The sequence below is a fragment of the Hypanus sabinus genome, chromosome 3 (assembly GCF_030144855.1).
Source record: "Hypanus sabinus isolate sHypSab1 chromosome 3, sHypSab1.hap1, whole genome shotgun sequence".
In the NCBI taxonomy this organism is placed as follows: domain Eukaryota; kingdom Metazoa; phylum Chordata; class Chondrichthyes; order Myliobatiformes; family Dasyatidae; genus Hypanus; species Hypanus sabinus.
Window position 1 is genome coordinate 161,303,352 of NC_082708.1, and position 21,222 is coordinate 161,324,573.

The following is a 21,222-nucleotide window of genomic DNA, read 5'->3' on the forward strand; positions in this document are numbered from 1 at the left end:
ATATAACACAAAATAAAGCAGTCCCAACACAGACATCCATGGAACACCATTAGTCACTACAGCCAACTAGAAAAGGCTCCCTTTATTTCCATTTTTTGCCTCCTGCCAATCAGCCAATGCTCTATCCATGCATATATCTTTTCTGTAATACCATGGGCTCTTAACTTGTTAAGCAGCCTGGTGTGTGGCACCTTGTCAAAGGCCTTCTGAAAATCCAAGTACACAACATCAGTTGATTCTCCTTTGTCTATAGTGCTCCTCATTTCTATGAAGAATTTCAACAGATTTGTCGGGCAAGATTTTCCCTTAAGGGAACAATTGTGACTACGGCCTATTTTATCATGCGCCAACACACTGAAGTCAAACTAACTAGCCTATAATTTCCTTTCTTCTGCTTCTCTCCCTTTTTGAAGAGTGGTGTGACATTTGCAATTTTCCAGTCTTCTGGAACCATTCCAGAATCAAGTGATTTTTGAAAGATCATTACTAATGCCTCCACACTCTCTTCAGCTACCCCTTTCAGAACTCGGGGGTGTACATCACTGGACCAGGCAACTTAACTACCTTCAGACCTTTCAGTTTCCAAAGAAACTTCTCTCTAGTAATGTTAACTTCACACACTTCATGCCTCCTGATACCTGGAACTTCCACCATACTTTCACAGTGAAGACTGACACAAAATACGTAATCAGTTGGTCTGCCATATGCTTGTTCCCCGTTACTACCTATTCAGCATTACGTTTCAGCTGCCCAGCATCTATTCTCGCCTCTTTTGCACTTGATATATCTGAAAAAATTTTGGTATTCTCTTTTATATTATTAGCTACCTTACTTTCTTATTCCATCTTTTCCTCCTTTATGACTTTTTTAGTTGCCTTCCATTGATTTCCCAATTCTCTAATTTCCTACTAATCTTTGCTCTATTAATTGCCCCCTCTTCAGCTTTTATGTTGGCTTTGACTCCTCTAGTCAGCCACGGATATATCATCCTGCCTTTAGAATATTCTTCATCTTTGGGATGTATATATACTGCGCCTTGCGAATTGCTCCCAGAACTCCCAGCCATCATCCCTGCCAGAGTTCTTTTTCAAACAATTTTGGCCGCCTCCTCTCTCATTTCCCTGTAATTCCCTTTACTCCACTGTAATACTGATAAATCTGACTTTAATTTTTCCTTCCCGAATTTCAGGCCCTAAGGGTTCCCTTACTTTAAGCTCTCTGATCAGTTCGAGTTTATTGCACAACACCCAAACCAGAATAGCTGATCCTCTAGTGGGCTCAACCACGACTAAAAAGCCATCTTGTAGGCATTCCAGAAAGTACCCCCCTTGGGATCCAGAACCAACCCGATTTTCCCAATCTACCTGCATATTGAATACATACTGAATACATATTGAATACCTGCATACCGTGACCATCGTAACATTGCCCTTCTGACATACATTTTCTATCTCCTGCTGTAATTTGTAGACCACGTCCTTACTACTGTTTGGGCACTGTATACAACTCCCATCTCCCAACTTCTACCTACAATGATTCAACACCTTCTGATCATATGTCACCTCTTTCCAATGATTTGATTTCATTTTTTTTGTACCAAGAGTCATGCCACCACCTCAGCCTACCTGCCTGCCCTTTTGACACACACATCTCTCAGCTTCCTCCATAGGTAAATCAGTCTTTATACACTGAAACTGACATTTATTGTCGGGAAATAAACTACAAAATCTTAACTGAGGTGACAAGTTCACCATTTCATTTTGCTGAAATTGGAAAAATCTGAATGTGTGTATACATGCCAAGGATGGTTATTGTATTTTATAAACCAGCCAGGGAGTGGGGAGAATGTTGGACTTACCCCCTTTGGGAATAAGGTAGTGAGGGAAAGAAAACAGAAGGAAGCGGGAAAAGAGAAGATGGAAAAGGATGTGATACACAGAGAAGAGGGGCCTATTGGCCTCAGCTGAAAATTCTATACAACAAACAATGGGCAATATCACACCTTACTGAACATAGTTTTATCTTCAACTCTCCAGAAGTAGAAACACTACAGTAGACAATAAATACTGACATTAGGGACAATCAGCATGATTTTGTACAGGGAAGTCATGCCTTACTTGATTAAGTATTTTGAGGTGGTGACAGAAATGATCGATCTGGACAAGGAGGTGTATGTTGTTTACATGCACTTTAGCAAAGCCTTCAAAAAGGTCCCGCATGGTAGGATAATCCTCATGGGATCTGTTGAGACTTGGCAGATTCAAAATTGTCTTGGCCATAGAAGACAGAGGGTGGTGGTGTTGGAGAGGTGTTATTCTGACTGGAGGTGTGTGATCAGTGATATTCTTCATGGATCAGTATTGGGACCTCTGCTGCTTGCAGTATGTAGTATATAGCCATACATTGTGGAGTACACTCTTCTGGCCCCTTGAGCAATCCCAGCAATTCCACAAACCTGATTAATCCTAACCCAGTCACGGGACAATTTACAATGACCAATTAACATAGCCAGTATGCTTTTGGACTGTGGAGGTTAAATGGAGTACCCGGGAAATCTACACATTCCATGGGAAGGATGTGCGGAGACTCCTTACAGAATGGCTTTGGAATTGAATTCTGAACTTCAGAATGCTCCAAGCTGTAACAGCAGCATAGGTGGAGAGGGTTGTAAAGAAGCTGTTCAGATCTCCCACTCAAGGATCTCTTCAATTTCAGACCAAGCCCAGACTGGGTGATAACTTTACCAAGCACCTGCACTGTCTATGGCCATCTAGTACTCCCAGTTGCTAGCCATCTTGATTCTCCTCCCCATTCCCATCCTCTGCCAGATGAGGCCAAACACAAACAAGAACAGCACCTCATATTCCACCAGGGTAGTCTACAACTAATGGCATGAACATTGAATTCTCCATTTCCAGGTAAATTGTTCATCCTCTATTCCTTTCTCTTTCCTTGTGATCTCTCCAGCTTTTCTCTCACATCCCTTCTTTCCACTGTTATGGTACAGCAACAATGATTATAGAAATAAGTTTTTTTTTATATAAAGAAACATTTATTTAAACTCAGCTCAACAACAAATGAAAAGTAAACAAATGACTAATTTAACCGGAAGTTAACGGCTATACAGCAACTCGAACATTTCTTAAAATGGTAAATGCAAACACAGTTCTTAAAGCAATAAATGCGAACACAGTTCTTAAAAGTGGTAAATGCGAAAGTCCAAATGATTTACACAGTCAATTAGGAGAGACTTCCCTGATGTAACAAATTCCTGACGACGTGACGTTACTGCTGATCCCAGCCGAAATATGTCCTGCCTGAAGGATTTACGACGAAGGAAATAAAAACAGCTTAAAAGGAACTGACCTTTTCCTTGGTGAATAACGCTGCGCCCAACCCTATCTGTTCTTATAGCAGGGATTATCTCGGTTACTAATTCCTTGAGCGAAGATTCAATAAGGTCGACCCTGTATTATCGCCGATGACACCAACTTCACTCGATCCTTCAGGTTCCCATACTTCGGCAAATCTTCAGTCTCCAATAATTAGACTTTAAAAATTAAATTGAAGATACATCAAACATAACTGTCAGTGATTTTAAAAACTGCTGGCACACCTTATAATAGAAAGTAAAACTCCGCTTTAAAACGAAATTGCGTCATGAAACCAAAAACACAGCATAGCAGAGTAACTGACTACTTAAACGATGTCTCAACACAACAAACTCCTGCATCACAGCAGGCCATTTTATACCTGTTTGAACAGGCCATCACACGACCTCTCACTGGCGGGAAAATTACATCATGTGACCTCACACTGGCGGGAAATTACATCACCCCACCATCACAAGACCATTACATCATGCTCACCAGATACTCAATTACATCATGGTCATAAGACAGTCACAAGATACCCACAGGGTATGTAACACCACACACCTTACTGCACCCTCAACCCCCCCCCCACACACTCCATTTACCCGTATCACACATGCTTCTCCCACAGTTCCCATTTGCCCTGCCCACCTCCCTTTGCCAGCAGATTCCTTTATTTGCAGTCATTTGTTACCTCCACCTATCAATCTCCCCCAGCCTCTATCACTATCTATACTTTTCCTATATTCATTAAAATTCAATCAACCCTTCCAAACCTAGATCCACCATCCCTCCCCTTCAACTCTTTATGTTAGCTATCACCTTCTCACCCCTACTCTTTCAGTCCAGGCCGCGACCTGAAAAGTCAATTGTATATTTGCCTCCACAAATGTTGCCTTACCTGGTGAGTTCCTCTAGTAGGGAGACAGCACACATGGTCTTGTCTACATCAACGGTTTAGCACTTCTGGTCCAACCACATTGAATACATGACCAAGAAAACACCTCCACTTCCTCAGGAGGCTAAAGAAATTTGGCATGTTCCCGTAGACTCTGACAATTTTTACTGACGCACTATAGAAAACATTCTATTTGAGTGCGTAACAGCCGGGTACGGCAACCGCTCTGCACATGAAAGAAATAGCAGAGAATTGTGAACACAGTTCAGAACATCACAGGAATCAGGCTCCCCTCTATGGACTCTGTCAATACATCTCCCTGCCTTACTAGAACAGCCATTATAATCAAAGGCCCTACCCACCTCAGATGTTCTCTCTTCCCCCCTCCCAAATCAGCTTCTATTCCACTGTTATCAAACTTCTGAACAGATCTTTGTACAAACCTTTGTAAGTTAAGATGCACTGTTGGCCCACAATCTACCTCATTATTATCTTGCACCTGTTTACCTGCATTGCACATTTTCAGTAGCTTTTACATTTTTTTCTGCATTCTTATTGTTTTACTTTATTCTAGCTCAATGCACTGTGTAATAATTTGATCTGTATAAACAGTATGCAAGACAAGCTATTCATTGTATTTTGGTACAGACCAATAATAAACCAATACCAATAGCTCATTTTTGCACCTTCATTGCCTTCTGGCTCTTGACCCCTCATTGAGAACAGTTTCTCTCACTTTGTTCTGTTTTTAAATATTTCCATTACATCCCTTCACTACTACCTCTGCTGGCAGTCTGACAGTCCACCCATAGTGACTGGAGAAGTAGAGAATGCTCCCAGTACAGCAGTAATGTTCAGGTTGATTTTCTTCTTTCCCCACAGTGATTTTTTCCTGGGACTAAGCAGTTAATAAAATTCCCTGCTCAATTAACAAAGCACCATCAGATTAATAACTGTAAGTATGCCAGGGGACACTTTAAATATTTTATAATGCTCCCCACTGGGATTATATTAATTACTATCTGTTGTGTTTGTGAACTAAAGTTTAACATGCATTTGGAATTATAATTAATATATGTATTTTTAATAAACACACTCAAAATGGAATTTGGACTGATAGCTGAGGTAAAGGGGCTTGACCTGAAACTATGTTTGTACATTTCCTCCTCAGATGTCATCTGACCCACCAAGTTCCTCCAGCGGTTTGCTCCAGACCCAGTACAGTCTCTTGTGATTCAAGTTTTTAAAAAATAATTTCTTGCAAATTCAAAATAGAAAGCTTACCTTGGCTCTTAAAGTCAGTGCTATTTCATTGGGATCTTTCTGCATAAACTGCAGAGATTCCATAACTATCTTGTCAGATTACTGGGAAAAGGGGAAAAGCAATAGATTGAGCAGTCTTACCCAACAGCAGATACAACAGTAGACCAAGTCAGATAACACAGGTTAATAGTTTGAATAAATGAATCATTAAATCATGAATGAACTCGACATATAAAGTTTAGATGCAGTCATTTCCCCAGCTAAGTACAAACCTCACACAGAATTTATTATACTGCAACTCTTATTCCAACCAAGAGATAAGAGATTCTGTAGATGCTGCAAATCTTCAGCAACACACACATGTTGGAGGAATTCAGCAGATGAGGCAGTATCTATGGAGTGCCAAGACCCTTCATCTAGGGTAGAATTGGGGAGGGGTAAATTGATGGGAATAGGAGAAGGACTTTAAAAAAATGGGATCAATGATGGATTAGCATAAATGGGTGGATGATGGCCAGTACAGACTTGATGGGTCAAAGGTTCTGTCTCTGTTAAAAAAAACGGTTCAGAGGCCATGTTCTACATTTTCTACATATCCCCCAGTTTTGATATAAGAAACTGACCTCTGTTTTGATTGATCCCAATAACGGAACCATCTGAACTACTTACTTGCCTCCATCGATGCTATCTGACCTAGTGCTTCCCTTCTGCCCTTAACCGTGTTGCCCTTATTCCAATCAAGCCAGCAGTATGCACAGAAAGTATATCAGGTGATTAAACATGACAACTTTGTACAAAGCACTATCAAATTAATACCCAAATCTTCATACATTGCAATCTGCACTTCAGGAAAGATTGAAGATTAATAAATATTCACTTTATTGGTCACACGTACAGTACATCAAAACAAAGTGAAATGTGTTGTTTGTGACAATGTGTTAGTTTAAGGATGTGCTGGGGACAGCCTACAAGTGTCTCCATGCTTCCAGCGGCAAAATAGCATGCCCACAACTAACTAACTCTAACTCAATACAACTTTGAAATGTGGGAGGAAACCAAAGAACCTGGAGGAAACCCACACAGTCACAGGGCGAATGTATAAAACTCATTACAAATAACATCAGAATTGAGCCACCCAAATAATTCAAATTGGCATTATTCAGAATTTTGAAATTGTAACATAACAGCTGATCAATCAGTAGTCATCCTCAAATGACAAAATACATAGAGCCAGTCTAACTCCTATCTTCTTACATCCTAATAACCTCTCTTCTTCCTCTGTTACAGAGGAAGAGGAGCTTTCTAGCCTTGTGCTTGTTATTCAAATTTTTCAATACCTCTATTCCCATTTATAGGGCAACTCAACAATGGCCCCGAGAATTAACTCCCTGGGTTTAACATCCCAAGACATTTTATTTCCTCCTGGAGTATGAAAATTACAGGAAGATGAGTAAATCTGCAGAGAAGGTGTAGTTTATTAAAGTGCTCAAATACAACATGCTACAATCTACAAAAAAAAATGGAAGACAAAATTTATCATAAATTCTGTAACATTTGTAAACAAAGTGTACATGGTTACATTAAACAAGAGCGGTAATTAAAGCTAGATAGTTCACTTGAGATTAAGAAAAAAATATAAAATCAATTCTACAAACTAGACTTTATGCATTGGCACGCACAGCGTCAAGATACAGCATGGATACCCCATGAAATTATGCACTTCAAAATGAAGTTTGTTAAAATTCCTACACATCACTTTAATAAAATCTGTTCGGTTCATAAAATGGTGATGCATTAATAGGTACGTGAATTCTTATTCAACATTATGCAAGTAATGTCAAATCTAAACTATGAGGAAAATATACATGATTAAGTAAAAAACAACTATTTGTTGCATTATTTGGCAAAGGCACTTTCATTCAATATTTGGAAATGCAACTGTGCAAAAAAACATTTATGTTGAAAATAAGATCTAGATTGTTAATAACAGCACAGGTTATTTGAAAATCATGTTGCTCTAGATAAACTTGATAAACTATATGTTCTCATTGTGCAAACATAGTCCAAAATTTCAGAATAACAATACAGTATACGTTGCCATTGTTACCTTGACCATGCTACTGACTTGTGAGTGTCAAGCACCTCATTTTGTTTTTAGGATGTGATTAAGGCTCTGATGGAAAGTCACTTCGAGAGGTTCTTGGGCTGTAATTGTGTACAACCTACATTCAACACAGGCATGATCTCATTATTGTGTTTGAGGAGCAAATTCACAACAAAAACAGAAAACACTGGAAGCATTCAGGACTTTTTGCTCACAGCAAGGCCAGGTTTTTCTCCAATTATAGTTTATGACAATAAAGAATAGATACAAGGCATTGAACTCCTTCATGTCTTTGTTTAGCACAGCTCCTCCACACAATATACCCAAATGTATCCAATGTACTAAATACCCACTTACTAACTATATCATGCAAAATAATTTTTTTCATAACCATTCCTTTTTAGGGAGTTTCAGCAATGAGTTTGAGTAGAAAATACCAGGGTTCAACCATAATGTACCTTAATTCCTTGCAATGATTTCTCATGGATCAAATATAACAGTGTTAACCATTTATAGAGTCATTCTGTCAACTCAGTTAACCAAGAGAGTAATAGTCACCTCATCCTAAACTGTACCTTTGCCCATTGCTTTTCTATTCTTACAAATGGGAGCTCAAAACTACAAAACATTCCTATTGTTCATTAAACAGTCATGTCCTTCAGTCCACTGCATCTTTGCCACTCACTGCATCTACCTACTTATATCATTTTTACCAAATTAGATCATAGTTTTCTACATCTTTTTGATTCAAGCATGTGAACCGATAACCAAGACTTGAAAACTACAACCAGTTAACCGCTCCTATATAGATTCCAAGGAAGAATGCAGTAATGGAATTGGGAGTAGACTCATATGGAACAATACAGGCCACATGGGCCAAGTGGTCAGTGTCTGTGATGCAGACAGAATCTTGCCCCTTCCAAACATTATTACACTCTAGTTCTGTGGGCAGTTTTGCAGTCCTCATTTGGAAGTGAACGGTATGTGATAGAGATGTAGTACTGTTAGCAACGATCCCATTTATCAGGATGCTCAGCTCTCACATAGAGAATTACATAACATAATAATTTGTTCTCTCATTGCTGACTCATGAAGAAAATTATGAAAAAGCTTTTGGGAAAAAAAAATCAACTTTGTTTAACAAATTCCACTGGAGGCACTTTTAGGAGTCATGGTGATGGGGCTGGAAACTCCGGTTTGGAATCATCCCCAATATCATCACTTCCATGTCATAAAGAAAGCGTCTGGCACACTGGTCTTCATAAATCAAAGTAATGAATACAGGAGATGGGGTGTTATGCTTAAGTTGTATAAGATTTTGGTGAAGCCTAATTTGGCGTATTGAGTGCAGTTTTGGTTGCCTTTCTACAGGTTGAAAGGGTAGAGAAAATTCACAAGGATTTTGCCGGGTTTAGAGGATCTGAGTTATAAGGAAAGATTGAACAGGTTAGGATTTTATTCCTTAGAACATAGAAGTCTGAGGGGAGATTTGATAGAGGTATACAAAATTATGAGGGTTATTGATAGAATAAGTGAAAGCAGGCTTTTTCCACTGCAGTTGAGTGGGGCTACAACCAGGGGTCATGGGTTAAGGATGAAAGGTGAAACGTTTAAAGGAACACAAAGGGAAACTTCTTCACTCAGAGGGTCGTGGGAGTGTGAAACGATCTGCCAGCACAAGTAGTGCACACCAGCTTAGTTTCAGTGTTTAAGCGAAGTTTGGAGAGGAACATAGGCACATGGATCGTAGGGATATTGAGGGCTCTGGTCCTGGTGCAGGCCATTTAAATGGTTCAGCATGGACTAGATGGGCTGAAGGGCCTGTTTCTGTGCTGTACTTTTCTACGACTCTAACTGACCTTTCCCCCATACCAAATTCACAATCCATCATATTCAATTAGTTATAAGGGGTTTGAAGAGAAGTGAGTAAAAAAAATCTTTTTTGAAAATCATAACATGATGTTCTAAAACACCACATCCTCCTAAAGGGGATAGTGGAGTACACGGAAATGAAAAAAAAACACACCAGCAGGTTATCACTCACCTTCCCCAGAAAATGCAATAACAAAAATTAACATATTGTGGGCCATAGCTATAGGCCAAATGTATAGGTACTGCCTCATTAGAACAGGTGGCTGGTGTTCATTCCAAATTCTGATGACATTAATAAATTAAAATCAATTGATAGGCAGCAGCCAATTAACATGAAGCCAATAGTATTGAGAATATTGAGTAAAATCTTAGCTAAAAGATCAGTAGATTCAGTCACTATTGACAGTCCTATCAGAAAAATAGTAAACACAAAGTACACTGCAGATGCTGTGGTCAAATAAACACGTACAAACAAGCTGGATGAATTCAGCAGGTCGGGCAGCATCCATTGAAAGGAGCAGTCAATGTTTCGGGCCGAGACGTTGACTGCTCCTTTCAACGGCTGCTGCCTGACCTGCTGAGTTCATCATGCTTGTTTGTACGTATTTATCAAAAAAAAGAACTTGTTGAGGCCACCCATGGATACAATCAAAATATTGCCATTTTAAACAGTTCAATGATGGGGGCTAAGAGAAATCATAAAGATCTGATCATTTTTTTTAATAGAACTTACAAAGGTATTTGCTTCTTTTAGCCACAAGCTTGGGCAGGAAGGAAGTTGATGTTCATTTAGTGAACCTCAGTTCAGACCTATATACCAACTCCAATACTCATTGAAAACATCTAAGCCAGGACCATACAAATTAAGAGGGATTAAATAGGGTGATCTGTTTTCCCCCATTTTACTTCACACTGTGAAAAACGTCAAGGTAAACTGTCTAGAGTTCTTATTCACTGTATCTCATTACCTAATTGCAATCTCCAATTAAGCCCAAGACCAGGCTCTTCTCCAATTTATTGGGAGTTTCACCAACCAAGGGTGGGGCGCATTAAAACAATGGTGTTCAACTTTCTCTAAATTTCTTGATGAAATGCATACTATAGATAGTTCATAAAAATTCACGATTTCATGGCTATACAATCCATCCCAAAGTGTTGTGTGTGATCAATCAACTTAACTGATCCAGACATGAAAATACTGATGCAATGTCAAACTAACATGACTATGTATATCCACGGATATGGTCATCTTCATTTCCAGGATACATAGGCTAAACGTGGCTGCCTCCAAGGCCCCCAGCATCCAAACCATCGGTGGACTGAGACGAAGATGGGCGAGAACTGCGGGACCGAGAACGTCCATTAATTGCCAGCGGCGTCCCAAGGTGATGACTCAGCTGTGACACCGTTTCATCAGATTCCCAGCGTTCCAGCTCCTCTCGTACCAAGCGCTCCATCTGCTCTCTGTGAATGTCATTGTCCCGACCCAGGCGCTCGTCCTGTGGGACAAAGGATCATTTACTCACATCAAATATTGGAAGCTTCATTTAAAGTTAATAAACAGTAATTGCTCTTTGTGATTCATCTTCTGGGATCAGGCTGAAAATCTGGAGTTGATGCGGGTCTAAGATATCAGATTCTGACAGTTTATAGCTGTCAGCTAAGGGCTAGGGGTGGAGGCAGACATGCATTGATTAAAAAAAATTAAACATACAAAGAACAGGTAGCAGGAAATTGTCATTCAACCCTGAAGCACCCTCAATGTTCAAAGCAAATTTATACTAAACATATAATGAAATGTACAAACAAGAGAAACGCTGCAGATGCTTGACTGATACTAAACAGATTTGTTTTGCAGAAATACACAGTAGAAGAAATACTATAGAATCAATGAAAAACTACACGCAAAGACTGACAAACAACCAATGTGCAAAAGAAAACAATCTGTGCAAATAAAAACAAATAATAAACAACTCTGAGAACATACTCTAACCTTGTCCACTTAGACACTGCCTTACCTGTAATTCTTGTGCTATCCGCTTTCCTTCGTTTGGCAAGTTATCTAACAATCCTAGTTCTGGCAGATTCAAGATTTTCTTGGTGGAGTGAGGGCAGGGGTAAATTTTTTTTCTGTTTGTACATTCACTTCCAAACATCACCTCTAAACAGCCTCTCACTTCATTCTCTCCTTATTCCTGATCTTCGCCAGATTAAATAGCTTCTTGCTGCCCATAGTGCAAAGTGATCATTTGTAGAAACACCAAAATAAAATGCCAAATTACATTTAACAACAACTTATTTGCCTTTACAGACATCAACTGACTTACTGAAAAAAACCAGTACAGCTGACGTAGTTCAAATTGAAAATCTTTATTTTTCTTTAAGGATTTAGGACTGGGAGCAGGGATGAAAACAAAGAACCATTTTTTTTTTAAAAACATGATCAAGAGTTCTGTTAATGTTGATAAAATCCATCAATAATTCAGATGGCAAACATGAAGAAATCTGCAGATGCTGGAAATTCAAGCAACACACACAAAATGTTGGTGTAACGCAGCAGGTCAGGCAGCATCTATAGGGAGAAGCGCTGTCGACTTTTTGGGCTGAGACCTGACGAAGGGTCTCGGCCCGAAACGTCAACAGCGCTTCTCCCTATAGATGCTGCCTGACCTGCAATAATTCAGGTAGACTCACCTCTGTAACACCATCCAGCAACCTGCCCAGTACGTCCCTCCTTTTCAGCTTGGCTCTCTCCATGGCTTCCAACTTCACAATCACCGCATCAATTTTTGACACGATGCTCCCAATGGAATGCTCCATTCGATCCACACGCCTCACAAGGCTAAGCATCAAACAAACAAGACACCACAATTAGAAATATAGCTTTAAAATTAACTATACATGTTTAATTATACAGTTACTGTTTATAGATTTACATAGCCTCTATTGAACAGCTATGAACTATTTACAATATACTAATTTATTAAACTACTTGGTCAAATATTTCTGGCAGAGATTTTGAATTCCAAGAATATTTTTGTTGTATTTGGTAAACACAAATGTCACAGGTTCAGACAAGGAACTGCATTCTCAGAAGCTGACTGCTCTCCCACGAGATAGAGTTCTTTAGCACTAAGTTGCCCACTGGTGAGTGTATCTGTTTTGATAAGGGCTCATTATAGAGGCTGAAATAACCAAAGTCTTGCTCTTCAAACAAGGCGAAGAATGATGTTGCCCACCTCTGCTTAAATCATTGTTAACACTGGGAGTTAATCGATGAGTTTGGCAATGGGTAAGAAAATTATAGTGCTGGGCTATCAAGAGACCCTCACAGAGCACGAGTTTGTAATTTGCAAGCCAAGTAATGGGGCAAGTGGAAATGACTTTATTGCGAATCAGAGCGTTAAGGACACAACCACTTTGCTGTTCAAGCATTCAGTTACTGTTTTAAAATTACAGTGTCTGCTTACACCAACCATTCAGAATATTTGAAAATGCAATTATCACTGAAAAAAAATCTCCTTCCACTTCTGATTCCTTTGCTGTTTACCTTCAATCTATCCTCTACAGTTACTAACCACTTTGTCCATGAAATAGTTTCTCCTTAACCATTTCAAGTAGGAAGTATGACTACTTCCATTAAATCTCCTGTTAACCACTGCTGGTTTAAGAAAAATAATCTCAAATCTCCAGTCTCTCAGCATTCCTGAAGATCCCTCTGTTACCATTCTATCATATTCCTTTGCTTCCTTGTCAAGGCCCTTTCATTCCCACTACAAGTGGGATGACCAAGAGTGGATACAATACACTAAAAGAGGCCTAATCTTAAACAACACACACACACACACAAAATGCTGGAGGAACTCAGTAAGTAAGGCAGCATCTATGGAGCGGAATAAATGACCATCGTTTTGAGCCAAGCCCTTCATCAAGACATAGGAAGAGGCCAAATCTGCAGTTTAGATTTAGCATAACTTATGACTCTTTTTTTCCCTGCATTTTCTAATTTTATGAGCAAAAATCTCCCTGATTTTGTTCTCCCATGTCTCTATTACTTAATCCAAGGTTAAATTGTTTTTAAATAATTAAACCAATAGCAGCATTTCCTCAAAGAGAACTTTTCTTGGATCATTGGGTTTGTAATTCTGCACTATAAATTGCAATCTTTAGCCAATATTATCTCTACTCATTCTTCCTACCAAAAAGAATCAGATCTCTATCATCTGCATTGAATTACATCTATCATGTGTGACCTTCTGGAGTAAAGGATGTAATGGTCCTCCAATCTGAATTCTTACACTTGAAACTCTTCATAGGACACCCCTGTGGAACTGCTCCCTCGTCTTCTCGAACTATGACCACTGTCTTCATCATCCTCTTCCTCGGAATCATCCATGCTCCGCGGGAAGCTTCGGCCACTGGTTGAGCGAGGCAGTGAGCTCCTGTCCAGGTCCAAATCATCCTTTAAAACCACAGGATTTAAAATATGAACTTTTCAGTTATGTATATTTTCCATCACAGACAGAACTCAACCTGCACATACTCCTCTTTCCCCACATAAAACATAAAAGTAGCACAGATGCTTCAAAGTTCAAAGTACATTTATTATCAAAGTATGTATATATTATACAACCTTGAGATTCATCTCCTTACAGACGGCCATAAAACAAGAAATCCAAATGAATCCACTAAAAAAAGACCAACAAACACCCAATGCGCAGAGAGGAAAAAAAAAACACAAACTGGGCAAACAATAAAAACAATCAACAGTATTCAGAAAGAAAGCGAGTCCATAGGCACAAAGCCTGAAACAGCCAGAGCAGGCCCACAGCCTCCAACTATTATTATAGCATCCGTTAGTGAGACCTACCCATCAAGTACCAACTTCACAGAATTAAGAGCCTGCTCTCTATTCAAAAACTGTGCAGAACAACAAAGTTGCCAGACCGCAGAATCATGCTACTTGGCTGAACAGAAAGGTAAAATGAATAGGTCAATACCCAAAATAGCTTTTCTCATCTCAGAGACTTAATGTGGGAAATCTTTGAATGTACTTATGACAAAACAACTCATGGGTCCATTAACCCAATAACACTGATGAGATCAAAGACAAAATCACAGCTTACCAAGTCAATTCACAGCCAAATCATCTATTCTTTTGAATGATACTTTATGTGACCTTGTATTAAGTGTCATTTCATTAAATATTCAAGTTCAAGTATCCACTTTGGTAACACAAATGTTTTAGATACTTAAATATAAACTAAAAATCTATTTGTAATATTATTTCTCATTCAGTAGTAACATTCTGTGACACTTTAAGCATGGTTGGTTAACTGATTGCAAGCTTACACCTGCTCAACTCAAGCAAACTTCTACTGGATTTTTCTTCCTTGACATTGGTTAATATTTCATTTCAAATTAGTCTAGAGACTCTTTTGAAAACAAGTAATATGTAATCCATCATCTAACGTAAGAGTTCACTGAATTATACTTTATGAATCAAATAGACTTGAAGTACACTTGAACCAATATAAATGAACCCAATCATATGGCTAACTCACTCTCTCCTTCTCCAAGTCGTCCCTCATTTGTTGATGTTCATGTTCTGTCAGCTCCTGATCCCCATCCTGATCGTATTTGGCAAAGATTGCTTCTATCTCAGCATCTGTGTGACCCCTCCTAAAAAAAAAGGACAAAATCAAACGATTGAAATCCATATATATCAATTAAAGAACATTCTGCAACATCTGGAAAAGCTTTACTGACCCTTTCAAATCTTGTCGTAATTCATCAAAATTTAGTTTTCCTCCAGCTTGTCGTAGAGTCTCCGTGATGTCATTGACAGTTGTCTTCCGTAGTCGGAGTTTCAGCATGGCCTTGCTATAACCCTAGTTAAAGGGAAAGTTTGCAGCTGGTGAGCTCTCACTAACCAGAGCAGGTTACTCATCAAGAACTTCAGATTGAACACTCATATGTGAAGCTTTGACTCTCATATATGCCAGTTAGGCCTTTGGATTTCAGAACAGTTACCGACATTCAATTTAAAATCTCTTACCTGTTTCAGGTTATACTTTATTGGCTTTTCGTGAAATACTTTGCAAATAATTCTACTAATTTTGAGGAGATGGTTTATAAATTAATTGCCCCTTTTCAGTAAAGAAAATCTGAATACCAAGATAAAATAAGCGTGACTGAATGAAGAAAGATATCACATTCATGACCAGAGAGATACAAGTACAGGCTTGGGCTATCCTGGAGTAAAGATGCCACAGATGATACAAGCTGAATGTAACAATAAGAATGAGGCAACCTCTGATTTCAGATTAGATTTTCAGGAGGAAACAATCAACAACAATACATCTGCACTTGTCTGCACAATACTACAAACAATGATTGGGTAAACATAAAACACTTATTTTTGATATCTTAAGTTGCTGAAAGCATCAACAAGACACCAAAAATCTGAATAAACATGAAATAGAAATAATGAACACAAATAATAAAACAGAATTCTTTGGAAAAATTAAATGAAAATAACCTTTAATCTGGGAATCTTTACCACCACCTGGGATGAAATTGGACCAAAGTAAATTGCAAGGCTGAAGATCAGCAATAAGGAATGGAATAGAGTGGTGTTTTCAGCAGTCTACCTCAATGACACTGTCTAGGACAGGGGTCGGCAACCTTTACCACTGAAAGAGCCATTTGGACCCGTTTCCCACAGAAAAAGAAAACACTGGGAGCCACAAAACCCGTTTGACATTTAAAATGAAATAACACTGCATACAACGTTTTTTTTTGCCTTTATGCTATGTATAAACAAACTATAACGTGTTGCATTTATGAAATCAATGAACTCCTGCAGAGAAAACGAAATTACATTTCCGCATGCAACAAAAACATTTTGAACTCCGAAAATAAGACGTTGGGTTGAAGGTTACTTTTAAGTAAAATACTCAACGTCTATTTGAGTCCTTCTTGTATTTATGAAAAACGCTGAACTTAAATTGTCCGCCAGCAGCAAACCAAAAATAATGTCAGCCAGCTGTCAACCTGAAAAATAAAAGGACTATTTCACTGAACAATGAAAAAATATGAATATACGTAAAATAATAGGCAATTAAAATATTTATCATACTTGGTTAATGGGATTTCTGCTCCTGGACCTCAGCACTCAGCGTCTGCACATCAGGGCTGTATGACGTCACCTTCATCTTTACACAGGATCGCAAGCTGTCATCTGTGAGGTGTGCGCGATGTTTGTTTTTAATAAAGTTCATGTTGGAGAACACCTGCTCACATACATATGTGGATCCAAAGATCGACAGGACTCCAAGCGCATACTTTTTAATGTTTACATAAATGTCGGGGATAGCATTCCATGTTTCGAACACAAGTTTGTCCGGTTTGCAGAGGTTTTCAATATCACTCCATTTGTGATTCTGAGCAAGAACAGCCTTCTGACGGGCAACATCTTCAAGGTCTGCTGTCAAGCATCTAAACTTGGACACCCATATGTCTTTGTCGGCTATGTCGGCCAGTTCCATCTCAAGATCAGGTTGACTCACACCTGCCAATGCAGTTGTATTCAGTAGGGATGGATCGATGTTTAGGGGAGTGACCGGGAAGGATAATGTGTTTTTTACCTCTCTGAACTCACAGAAGCGTTTCCCAAACGATGTTTGCATTGCGATGATTGCAGAATGTAAATATTCCGAATTTATCATGTCGTGAGCTTGTTTGAACTCTCTCAAATTGGGGAAGTGAGACAATGTGCCTTTCTGTAAATCTCTGGCAAGCACTGTCAACTTGTGCTCGAATGCCAAAACATCCTCCACCATGTGCAGGGTTGTGCATCCTTTCCCCTGAAGAGCTGTGTTCAGCGTGTTCAGGTGCGCTGTCATGTCTACCATGAAGTGTAGCTTTTACAGGCACTCTGGCTGTTCCAGCTCAGGAAATGTGAGACCTTTGCTGCCCAGGAAAGTTTTCACTTCTTCCAGACACGCGACAAAGCATTTCAGCACCTCCCCTCTTGACAGTGTTACGTACTCGTGACACATGACAGTGGAGCCCTTGTCATGTGACTGGGGTTGAAGCTGTACTGGTCTTGAGGTGATGGTCTTGTGATGGTGGAATGACGTCATTTTCCCGCCAGTAGAGATAATGTGACGGGTTTTTTTTTTTTTACAGGTTATAAAAGGTAGACCCCACCCTGTGAGGAGGGGCAGTTCGTGGCTGGATTTGCCAGGTTGACTTCATGCCACTGCGTGTTTGAAGTGATGACGCAGTTTAGCTGAAGGATGAAGTTTTTATTTAATGCCTAAAGTTTAAGAGGTCATTGCCAGCAGGTTCTTTATGATTCTGTTAGTTCGAAATTAGTGGAGAGTGAAGATTCGAAGTTGGAAGTTAAAGATCGAGGAGAATCGCTTTCTACGGTGAAACGGGGGCGACCTTTGTTTGATCCTTATTTGGAAGGATTTCATTGACTATCTTCATGTTAATCCCTAGGTTTAACTAGAAAGGATTGAAGGTAGTGGAGAAGGAAAGGTCAGTGCCTTTAAGCCGTTCTGTTTTGTGAATTCTTCGTGGGAAGTTCGACTTCGGGGATCGAAGCAAGCGACGTGAAAGAGAACCTAAATCGTCTTATAAAGTCTCTCCTTTTAAATGGACTGTGAGCATATCGAACTTTTGGCAATACCACTTTAAAGAACTGTTTTTGGAATATCACTTTACGAACTGTTTGGGCTGCCGCTCAGCAGCTGTTTCCGGTTACGGTAGTGTTTGTTTACTTTTGGGGGGTTTGTTTTCTGTGTTTAATAAACGTGTTGTTTGTTATAAGAAACCCTTGCCGAACTCATATATTTATTGTTGCCTGAATACGTAACAACAGCCACCAGACTTTGTTGTGCAGCAGGAGATCAGAATATGCGCTTTCCAGCTCGTCCAGTAACAAACGGAATTGACGGTGATTTAAACTTTTTGCCATTATTTTATTGACAATCTGAATGACAACATCCATTACTTCTGTGCATTCCGGAGGAAATGTTTGAGCACACAGTGCCTCTTGGTGCAAGATGCAGTGAAAAGTCAGCAGCTTTCTGTCCAGCGACTTCCGCAGTAAAGCCACAAATCCCTTGTGCACTCCTGTCATACTTGGTGCCCCATCAGTAGCTACTGACACCAGGTGGGTGGTCTTTATTACTTTGGCTCTTAAATAATTCAAGACAGCCTCACAGATGTCCTCCCCCTGTGTTTGGCCTTTTAGAGGTATCAACTCAATCATTTCTTCCTGTGGCCCGGCAGAGTTTACATACTGGCAGAACAGCGCTATTTGTTCAATATCACCTTTGTCTTTAGAATCGTCACAGGCAATCGAGTAGGCCACAGCTTAATTGATGTCTTTAATTTACTGTCTTGTGATGTCTTCTGCCATTTTTATGGTTCTGTCTTTGACAGTCTTTGCAGAGAGGGGCATATCCCTGATTTTCTGCACAATTTCACTCTTGTTTTTAAAGTCCGTAAATAGATGTTCTGAAATCTTAATGAAAGATTCTTTTATATATTCACCATCTGTAAACTGCTTCCCGTGCCTGACTATTTCCTGAGCGGCAACAAAACTAGCATACGTAGTTGATTTTCCAGACTTCATCCACTTCTTGAAATGATTTTTGCTCAGATCAACCTTCCGCATCAGTTCTGAAACGGCTTTTTTCCTCTCCATCCGGATATTTTTGAGCAAAGGCTGCGTGCTTATTCTGGAAATGTCTTGCGACTTTTGACTTTTTGTTGTTTGCTAGTTTCTCATTGCATATTAAGCATACCGGTAAACCAGTCTCATCAGCAGTGAAAGCAAATGAATCTGCCCATGTATCATTAAACGTTCTGTTTTCTTCAGTCACTTTTCTTTTTTTAGAATTCTCCATATTTAGCCGACCTTGGATTGAAAAATTAAAGAAATCGCGCACTGGCGGGTGTCAGGCATTGGCAGTGGTGACGTATATTAATAGCGACAAAAAACACGTTTTATTTAGATTGTACAAGATCACCATAACCTTCAAATTTAGAATTACATTTCAAAAACTAACAAACTAACATAAAATACATTTTAATTACTCATCATTTATTTTCCAAAGCCACAGGGAGCCGCAGCACAGAGATGAAAGAGCCGCGGGTTGTCGACCCCTGGTCTAGGAGGTGCTCTTACTGACACTGACCAAAACCCTTCCATATGAAACAGATTCATAAGAGATGCTGGAATCTGTAATGCTGGATTCCTCCAGCAGAATGCCTGTTGCCTACCATATGGAACACCCATTGGCAATTCAATTACATCTTCTGCCTAAAGTCTTCGGCACCAAAATGGACCACAGCAAATATTTAAAACTGCAAAGGATCACTGTTGTGAAAGGATTCCATAAATCATGGGTTGGATTGTAAATCTAAGCAACCTCAGGTTAAATGATATTCTTAACAGCAAACCTCAAACTAAATTACAACAACTCTCAGCCAAAATATGCTATACAGAACCTGCAGCTTAAGCAAATTTTGAACAACACATCAAGGTTGGAATGATGCAAAATTAAATACCTTCTTAATAAGGTCAGTAAGTTCCATCTCATTCCTCTGCTGGGCCATGTCAGCTTTCACTTCAGAGTAGGTGTCATTAATGATGGCCAAAAACATGTTCTGTTTGGGCAAGCAGAACTCAAGTGAAAAACAATCTCAGGAAAAACATTTTACAAAATGCTAGCGGATGCCTTACATAATATGCTTGATGATATCTTCACCACATTAGTGATGTTATAACTACTACCCATTCTTTTTCACCAGTATTACTTAGCAATACACACTACATACATGATGCATTCTCAGAAAAAGACTCCTCTAACCCATGGCATCTATCTAATATAGCAAGGATGGCTAGTACCTGGAATTTCACCACATATGGCCTTTTTCTAAAGCCCACTAGGCTTACTGGGAAATGTACTGCCTCATCACTATTTCAAAATTTGAAATCTGAGTACCCAAGAGCAGGTAAGAGTTGGTAAGATGATCGGCATCTATAAATTGCCATAATTATGCAGGTGACTCGTAGAATCTGGGGAGAATTGATGGGAATGTGGTGATAAAATAGATAGTTTAACAGTTGGTGCAAACTCAGTGTTTCTACACTGTGTGGATTAATCTTAACTGTTCTGAAGCTTCAGGCTTGAAATCATGTATGAATCAACTTCCAATAGTACTAAACACATTCCAGACAAAGTCATAAGAGTGCAGCCCAAGTAACATCTGGATGGATCAATGTACTATAAAATAGATTCACATTGAATTTTCTGAACTCATCAGCAGCCACACTGGCACTCTTCCATCAGTGAAGAATAACCATGCAGAAATACTGAAATGGTAATGCATGTAACAAAAAAAAAAGAAACTGTCCTTTTCATTTTCACACACCATGTCTTCATTTTGCATTTTTAATATAGCAAGGTTTGACAACTCACCAAGAGAATAAAGAAAATAAAGAAGACAAAAGTGGCAAAATAAATTGGTCCCAGAATCCTGTCTGCCTCCTCAAGTTTGGCAAAATCGAAATCTCCCAAAATGATGCGAAATTGAGTAAAGCTATAAGAAAGAAACAAGGAATGTGTTAATACGAAACACCTTGTCAATTTCCCAACAAGAGTTCTGCCCCCTATACTGATATTTGT

At 39.2% G+C, this 21,222-nt stretch overlaps 1 protein-coding gene across 1 annotated transcript in view; it reads right to left on the minus strand.

The window, feature by feature from the left end:
• Positions 1–8,635: 8,635 nt before the first annotated feature.
• The window catches only part of pkd2 (polycystic kidney disease 2), a 55,482-nt gene continuing 42,895 nt past the window's right edge, over positions 8,636–21,222 (minus strand). The window contains exons 9-15 of the mRNA XM_059965508.1: positions 21,016–21,136; positions 20,102–20,200; positions 15,281–15,402; positions 15,076–15,193; positions 13,810–13,973; positions 12,206–12,353; positions 8,636–11,010 (exon numbers count right to left, since the gene is read on the minus strand). Of these exons, the coding sequence (XP_059821491.1) occupies positions 10,783–11,010; positions 12,206–12,353; positions 13,810–13,973; positions 15,076–15,193; positions 15,281–15,402; positions 20,102–20,200; positions 21,016–21,136 (1,000 nt within the window). The 3' untranslated portion in view covers positions 8,636–10,782. The remainder of the gene's footprint in view (positions 11,011–12,205; positions 12,354–13,809; positions 13,974–15,075; positions 15,194–15,280; positions 15,403–20,101; positions 20,201–21,015; positions 21,137–21,222) is intronic.